We start from the raw sequence: 8,923 nt of genomic DNA on the forward strand, positions 1-8,923 counted from the left end.
TATCGTCAATTCAGTTCCAAAAATAAACTCAAAGACTACCTCTTGCATTGTAGTTCGTGCTGCTTCATGCCGTGTGGTGTGGATTTTCATCTGCTCCAAGGACTAGGTGTTCGCCTTTCCTCTTTGCATTTCAAATTAGGTTTTCAACTTCTTCTGATGGGGGCAGATTAGTTGAGTCATATGGGAGGTATGCAGAGCCTATGGTTATTTCTCTGGGTCCCTCCCAATTTCCAAGTTTAATCTTGGCCACGATTAAGTCCCGTGAACAGTGTTCCTACAACATAGGACATTTTAATTTCCTGTTCACATGGAGATATGTTCTGGGTATTTCCAATGTTACTTCCAGATTCCGCCAGTCCTGCTAATCTGCCCTTAACTACCCATGGCTCTTGTATAAGAGCCACATCGATAACCTCGGGCTTGAAATTCCTGACGAAATTGGCCACAGCTTACTTTTTATGTTGTAGGTTGCTCTGTAGAACTTTCAGTACCATCATTGCCAACGCTAGGTTTTGTTTTACCCTTAATTGCTTTGTATTTGATCTGACCATGTCCAAGCTTGGCCTTAAGGCTTCTCTTCTTGAGCTCTCCGAAATTTCTTTCATTAATGGCCAAAACTATTGTCCTTCTTGTGTCATCAGTAGTTATTGCATTCAGTACTCTCCACTCTTTCGTCGGAAGTTTGGTGTCATGCTGATGTATCCTGACAAGAACATCATCAACATTCATATTGTCAAATTGAGGAGGAATCTTGGTGATGACCTTTGTAGTATTCAGCACCTTCTTGGCTTCTGCCACCTCCAAATTCTCCCCTTTCCAAGGGTTGCAACTGGCCACTGTCTGTTCCAGCCAGCTTTTAGTTTCTGGATTTGCACAGATCAGTACCATTGCTCCACTTTCCAGCCTTGGAGTCTCGAGGAAGCCTGGAAGGCATCCGTCTGACAGCGGTTTCATTTGCGTTATCAGAACAGATGAAAGTTCCTTCACGCCTTCCTCCTCCAGTTTCCCGTCTGGAAAGGTTTTATTTGTTAATGCTACCTTGATAAGTTAATCTTTCCGAAAAGGATATGACCGTCTCGTCTTTCTGTTTCTTGGCGGGCGTTTCTTTAGCCGAACTTGATGGCGTACTATCCCCCGACCTTCGCCTTTTCGGCGTTGTTGGAAGGATAGCTCTTGTATAAGATCCCTGTTCCTTGGCTTCTTCTCCGTCCAAGTTCCAACCGCTATTTTGGCTTCTTTCCTCGCTCTCTTCCTTTCCTTGTAATATGCATAATCTCTCGATATGAAGTCTGTTGATTATCTATGCAGAAATCTTCAGTTCTGTCTCTGCGGACATACCTGGTTTGCTTGTGGTAGCAGTCTGCTCTACTGGAGCTTCTGTTGCCATTTCATGTTTTGAGTCGGTGACAGCCTGTACAATTGGGACTTCTGTCTCCATTTTTTTTATCTTGGGTTTGCTTCCAGTTCGGCGCTACTGGAGCTTCCATGGCTTCCCTTGATGTCGAAGTTTTTGAAATTGGTTCTTTATAAGCATCCATATTTCTATCAATCATAGGGTTTTTTCCCCTACTAGGGTCCTGAGCGTCGTTCTCACTATCCGTGGTGAGGCATACAACCAGGCATTGTCCTCCCGCAACTCAAGCTCTCCGTAGTAGAGACCACGCCTCGCAGTCGTCCATCCAGCGGTCCGCCTCTGGCCCGAACCTAGCCAGGTTTGTTTCCCCTTCAGTAGGCCTATTAACGTGGTCTCCACTTGGCATTATTATGACTGAGTTCACAACCATGACTTTCCCCCCTAGGTTGGGACCACCCCTTTCCCAACCCACGGCTCGTCCAGGCTACGTAGAGCAAAGTGATGAGTTGGTTCCAGCACCCCGCAGTGAGCTTTCACCTCAGTCACCAGCCCCACTTCACCTGAACCACCGTATCACCCATTTGGAGGAACCATGGAGGCCTCTCTAGCATGTGTGCGCGAGGCCTCCACTTCCAAACCTTGACTTGGGCTAGTAACAATCACAATGACTCAAGACGTTTTCTGGCATGTTTTTGGTCCACGAGAGGGTATTCTATTTCTCTCAGACCCTCCAGACAAGTCCGCAGGGTCCCCCTCTCCGCCTCCTTGGACGCGCCCGATAGAGTAACAGGTCTGGCCTAACGACTTTAGTATGATGTCTTTCGATATACCGTTACCAACTTGGCAACACTTGGGAAGAACCTCAAATATGAAAGTACAGGAAACATTAGAGATGCATCAAGATCCGGTCGGCCACGTAATGTCCGTAATGAAGAAAATGCCTGGTTGGATCCTCAAGCATTTGTATCAAGCCCTTATAAGTGAAGGAGGAAGGCGCCTGCTATCCATAACTCGAAAGAGTCCGCCGAAAATCCCCTTTGACATTTCAAATAATTCTACGGTTGACATATATTTGTAGCAGCATTCAAAGGCCCCATGAAGAGGCCCTTTGTGTAATTTGAGGCAGGACACGTATTGTACTCATCCAACATGTGTAATAATAATATTGTTTCTGTCATCAGTCCGTCGACTGTTTTGATGCAGCCCTGCATTCAACCCTATCCTGTGTAAATATTTTTCTTTCTACGTAATTATTACATCCTACATTTGCTTTTATCTGCTTGTCATATTCTTACCTTGGTCAAGCCCCGTACAGTTGATATCGCCTACAGTTCCCTCAACAATAATAATACATATATTTAACATGCTTCAAGGTCTGCTGTACTCATCCTGCTGTACAGAGTATGAACTCCTTCAAGGCACAAATAAATAGTGATGTATGACAATTTAGACAAATGTGTGTAAAGTTATTAAGTGTAATATTTTAACTGTATATGCTAGGTGTTTCTGACATGAGAATAATATCAATCTCCTCCACATTCCAATTGACTACTTAGATATAGGTGGGAAATATTCCGTTAAAATGAGCCCATTCCTAGACGGTTAACGTGAGCTCATCCCACCATACGATGCAATTATAGAGCGAGAGATCATGTGTCTTTTGTACGTTTAGTTCTGTCATGTTCTGGTATTTGTAAGTGAAAAAATACTGCAGGTCTACTGCCCATTCTCTTCCAAGGGATTAGAACATCTCTTTGATTATTAGATCCAAGCTCCACCTTATGCGAAGACTTTGTTTTGAGAACATGACTGTAGTCTGTACATAGCGAGATCTTGTTTAGATGAACCCTAGACGATATGACGATGACTCACAGCACACGATATCAAATGAAACCAATAGACACTCCGCTTCGTTTTCCCAGACGTTCAGAAGTTGTGAGTCGTGACGTGAAGACTGCAAGACGTCCGTAATGTCTGGTATTGCCTCCACTTATACTTCACGCTTTATCGTCTGACCCACACGATTGTGCAAGCGGCAGCAGTGGGAGCAGAGCACTGCCTGAGTGCCGTGACGTATCACAAAGCTTTGCGCAAGATTATTTTTAGTATTTAACATTGCGAATGGTTTGGCGAAGAGACCCTGGGGGTATGGGAATGGATTTACATTTAAGGGGAAAACTACGCGGTAGTGGACAAAAAGTGGTGTTAGTAGCGCCAATATGATCTTGCAAAGCAAATTTGCATTAAATATGCACTGGGCACTTCGTGAGCGCTAGTCATCGTCCGGTGTTGATATCGTGAGGTAGATATGAATCAAACATGCCTTTAAGGTTACGAAGAAAGCAGTATCAGCAACTTACTAAAGTTGAACGAGGCCATCCGATAGGGCTATGAGAAGGTGGATGTTCTTTCCGCGATATTACAGAAAAACCTGGCAGGGATGTATCCACAGTGCATCGGTGTTGGCAACAATGGCCACAAAAGGGCACTCTCTGAAGAAGACCGGGGTCCGGTTGCACACGGGCTACTATGGAGAGGGAAGACCACCGTATTTGTTGTGGTTGAACGTACTGCATCTGTAGCAGTCGTTACAGCTTCAGTTGGCACCGTAGCGACACAGCGAACTGTAACAAACAGATTACTTGAGGGACAGCTCCTAGCCAGACGTGCTCCAGCGTGCATGCCATTAACTCCGAATCACTGTCATCTGCGATTTAAGTGGCGTCAAGCTAGAGCTCATGGGTGGAGTGGAGATCTGTTGTGTTCTCAGATGAGAGACGTTTTTGTCTTGGTGCCAGTGATGGCCATAGGTAGGTAAGAAGGAAGCCAGGTGAGCGTGTTTTCCAAAAGGATAACACCTGTCCTCATAACGTTGCTGTCACGCAGTGTGTTCTACAGAGTATCGACCAGTTGCCGTGGCCTGCGAGATCACCAGAACTTTCGCCCTTTCAGCACGCATGGAACATTATTGGATAAAAAATCCAGCGTCATCCAATACCAGCATTAACTGTTGCTGATTCGACTGACCAAGTGCAACAGGCGTGGAACTCCATCCCATAAAATGGCATACGGCACCTGTACGACATAATGCATGCGCGTTTGCATGCTTGCATTCAAATTCGTGGCAACCACAGCGGTTATTCATGGACCAACATATCACATGTCTTCTCGCGCATACTGGAACCTATGATCTGGAAACTTAATCAAATAAATGCATTATGTAGACAATTGCTGAGCCTAAATTGCATTCCTCTAAATTAATGTGTTCTTGGAGTTGACATTTTATTTTCCATAACATTTCTTTGAAAAATAAAGTAAGTTCTTTGGAAGTGTACACGTCGCGTGACTGAGTCCGTCACTTTCCTCATCTTTTCCCATTCAGTTTCTTTTCGCACTATTGCACCGGGCAGCTTTTCTCGTGTAACACTGTTTGTTTGTCTGCAGGTGGTTGCGAGTCAAGTGTGTACCTCACGTCTAAGGCGTCCTTCATCACCAGGCGGTGCCGGTTATGCCAGGAGTCTTCATCAGCTACTGGTGCAGTCTTCCACTCATATCAAACGCAGCCCTGCCATCATCAGGTGATGAAACATCCCCCAACTGGGTTGAGGCGATCAAACGCTGAGAAGAGCCTCAGCAACAAGAGACGTGTAATCAAAATGTTATGTGCCGTGGTACTTGAGTTCTTTGTCTGTTGGACTCCTTTGTATATCATTAACACTATAGCTCTCTTCAAGCCCGAGATGATATACCATGGCTTAGGTTATACTGGAATCACTTTCTTTCAACTACTCGCGTACACGTCAAGCTGCTGCAATCCAATCACTTACTGTTTCATGAACACAAGTTTTAGAAAATCATTCTTAACACTGTTTCGCTGTAGAAGACGATTTCGGACTACGAATCTCTCAGACGTATCTGCAAGTGAGTGTGGTATCACAACGCGATCTCAGAAGTGGCTACAGGATGCACCCTCATGTGCGGAACACTTGTGAACATAGCACGATTGTAAAAAAGTATAGTGTGTGCATTGTTTGACGAGACTGATACGCTACTATCTCAGTTTAAAATAACTAATATAAATACCTGTTTATGTTCAAAATAAAACATTTACTTCAATCTTGTCCACCTAATATCTGAGCTTATCAATTCAGGGTTTAGTGAATTTCTGTTAAATGTCGTATGCCAGAGAACTGGATCAGGTATCTATTTTTATGTCAGCAGTGAAATATAATACATTAAAACAATACATGCATACAAGTACATTTTAAACTATACTGTATATTGACTACACTATGCAGTCGCAGGTTTACACTTCATAGGACCAATAACTGACCATTTCAAGTGTATTTATTGTTGCCTTCAGCAGGTCTTCTGCTGTGCACCTAGCTGAGCATGCAGCAGATTGCAGATTGGTTGTAGGGTGCTCTTCTCCACACTCGCACAATGTGGAATACTCAGTGAGGTCCCACCATCAGTATTTTCAAGTTTTTCTTGACACTTTATGAGGATCACTGTAAGTACCTAGTGGGTTATATAAGGAAAGATCTTCATTGGGGTAATCATATAAATGGGATTGTAAATAAAGGGTGCAGGTCTCTGCACACGGTTTTGAGGGTGTGTAGGGGTTTAGCATGTAAAGGAGAGGACATGTGAATCTCTGCTAAGACCTCAACTAGAGTATGGTTCCCGGGTACGGGACCCTCACCAGAATTATTTCATTCAAGAACTGAATAAAAAACACAAAGAAAAGCAGGTCGATTTGTTCTGGGCGATTTCCGACGAAAGAGTAGCGTTACAAAAATGTTGCAAAGTTTGGGCTGGGAAGACTTGGTAGAAAGGAGAGGACCTGCTCAACTAAATGGTATGTCCCGAGCTGTCAGTGGAGAGATGGCTTGAAATGACATTAGTAGACGAATAAGTTTTAGTGGTAAATGAAATGGCGTATGGCTTTTAGTGCAGGGATGTGTCCGAAGACTTATACTCGCCAGGTGCAGGTCTTTTGATTTGACTCCCGTACGCGACCTGTGCGTCGTGATGAGGATGAAATTATGATGAAGACGACACATACACCCAGCCCCCGGGCCAGCGGAATTAACCAAGTATGGTTAAAATCTCCGACCCTGCTGGGAATCGAACCCGGACCCCTGTGACCAAAGGCCAGCACGCTAACCATTTAGCCATGGAGCCTGGAAGTTTTAGTGGTGTCTTTAAAAGTAGTAAACATTCCAATATTAAGATAAATTTGGAATTCAAGAGGGCAAACTGGGGCAAATATTCGTTTACAGGAAGGGGAGTTAGGGATTGAAATAACTTACCAATGAAAAGATGTCCAATAAATTTCCTGTTTATTTGAAATCATTTAAGAAATGGCTAGGAAAACAACAGATAGGGAATCTGCCACCTGGGCGACTGCCGTAAATGTAGATCAGTATCACTTTTTCCACCTGAACGCAAACTGCTGAGTGATTTGCAAGTCACTCAGTCTGCCATGTGGCCAGGAGAGAGATTCTCATCTGACATCGTATTCTGACTTAGTCATTATTACAGTAGATGTTGGCTTCTGGGCCGTGAAAAGCAGGCAATGCACTAGGTTTCTTTAGGAGCAGGCCAAGGAGTTACGTTTACTTGATCATTTTAACCGCTGTTAGTGGATTATGATCATCTGCCTTAACAATTATTCTTCTTAGGCCTGCAGTATTATTTTTGGCCTATTCCTTGTTGGGTGGTTAATGTGATGCAAAGTGCGCTTTCCATTGAAGTCTCAATCTCATTTATGGTGGTGAAATACAGGTAGTGGTGAGTAATGATATTCTGAACACGACTAGTGCGTCTGGAGGTTAAGAATGGTGTTTTTTAAATGCTATTTATTCGGGGCGTCCACCTAAGAAATTCTTTTGCCCCTATTTTGCACCATATGTTATGAACCTGCGTGTATTTGGAAACTGCGGAAGTTTAAAGTGTTGAATGTGAATTAAGGACGACACATGCACAATTAAAAACCCCTGACCCGGCCGGGAATCGAACCCGGGGCCGCCGGGTGACAGGCGGACGCGTTGCTCCCTACACCACGGGGCCGGACTTAGAAGTGTATTACTCATAACACCAGTCGTGCTTCAATAGCGCTTTCGAGCCCAGTGAGGAAAACAATGACAAAATAGTTTTCTCCTCATCATGCCATGTAGGCCTGATTATTGCACCACCATGGATTTCTGCTTTTTCTCTAGAGTCGCGTAACCTTTGATGCTGCTATCTGAGTATCCAGCCACCTTCCTGGCTGAATACTTTATAAATGAGTATTCATTATGATTATTACTGTTAAATGGAATTTGGGCCAGAGTCACGTCTGGTGAGGTATAATGTTCAAATCTCAAGTTTGATACTTTCATTATCAGTCTCAGCCTCATCAGCTTTGAAAAAATGGAAGTGGAAGAGGTGTGAGTGATGCTAGTAACACCATTTCATATGCAACCACTCCCTGAGATTAACAGTGTAAAAATTTAGCTTATTATGTTGTTTGCCGTAGGCATTTCCAAGGGCTTGTTAGACTGACGTGTAACAGCACCTTCTGGTTCATCCCTTACACCATTTTTTTTACAAGTTGCTTTACGTCAGACAGACGCAGAAATCTCATGGCGATGTTGGAATAGGAAAGGGCTAGGAGAATGGGAAGGAAAGTGTCATGGCCTTATTTAGGGTACGTCCCCAGCATTTGCCTGGTGTTAAAATGGGAAACCACGGAAAACCATCCTCAGTGTTGCCGACAGTGGGGTACGAACCCACTATCTCCCGAATGCAAGTTCACTGTTTCGCGCCCCCAACCGCATGGCCAACTCACTCGGTAATATTGGAGGCGTGATAGCTGAGTAACATTGTCCCTGTTTTCTTATCAAGGAGGTTGCGGTTCGAATTCCAACCAACACAAGTGGTAGTTTTAAATCACCTCCAAAATGAACGAAAGTGAGATAAAAATTCAAATGCCTAAAGGTCCCTAAGTGTAGCCTTCAGTGTCCGTAATGCCAAGATTTAAATTCTTCTATGGTCGAGTTTGTACTCGAGTCCGAACCAACGTCTTTGCTATGGATTCAAAGATCACGAGGCAAGAAGGCCTGTGTTATAACGACGGACGTTTATTTGACCAGGGGGGGGGGCAGTGTTTTGACAGGCTTATATCATATTTTCCAAATCTATTTTACGTTCTACCTCACTTGATAAACTGTATTTTCCTCTCCTGTTGTTAATACGAAACAAACCCAGGATTAAGAACTGATTTCCTTTCCAAAGATAGAGGAAGTAATATTATTACAATTATTATTATTATTAGTAGTAGTAGTAGTAGTAGTTTAAGTTCGGCCAGTATCCAGTATTCGGGAGATAGTAGGTTCGAATCCCACTGTCGGAGCCCTGAAAATGGTTTTCCGTGGTTTCCCATTTTCACACCAGGCAAATGCTGGGGCTGTACCTTAATTAAGGCCACGGCCGCTTCCTTCCCACTCCTAGCCCTTTCCTGTCCCATCGTCGCCGTAAGACCTATCTGTGTCGGTGCGACGTAAAACAACTAGCAAAAAAATG

The 8,923-nt window shown here is 43.9% G+C and overlaps 1 protein-coding gene across 1 annotated transcript in view; it reads left to right on the plus strand.

The window, feature by feature from the left end:
• Nucleotides 1–5,346, plus strand: part of LOC136857837 (cholecystokinin receptor-like) — a 445,250-nt gene extending 439,904 nt beyond the window's left edge. The window contains exon 5 of the mRNA XM_068225173.1: nucleotides 4,799–5,346. Within this exon, the coding sequence (XP_068081274.1) occupies nucleotides 4,799–5,346 (548 nt within the window). The remainder of the gene's footprint in view (nucleotides 1–4,798) is intronic.
• Nucleotides 5,347–8,923: the final 3,577 nt, after the last annotated feature.

Source organism: Anabrus simplex, chromosome 1 (genome assembly GCF_040414725.1).
Source record: "Anabrus simplex isolate iqAnaSimp1 chromosome 1, ASM4041472v1, whole genome shotgun sequence".
NCBI lineage: Eukaryota > Metazoa > Arthropoda > Insecta > Orthoptera > Tettigoniidae > Anabrus > Anabrus simplex.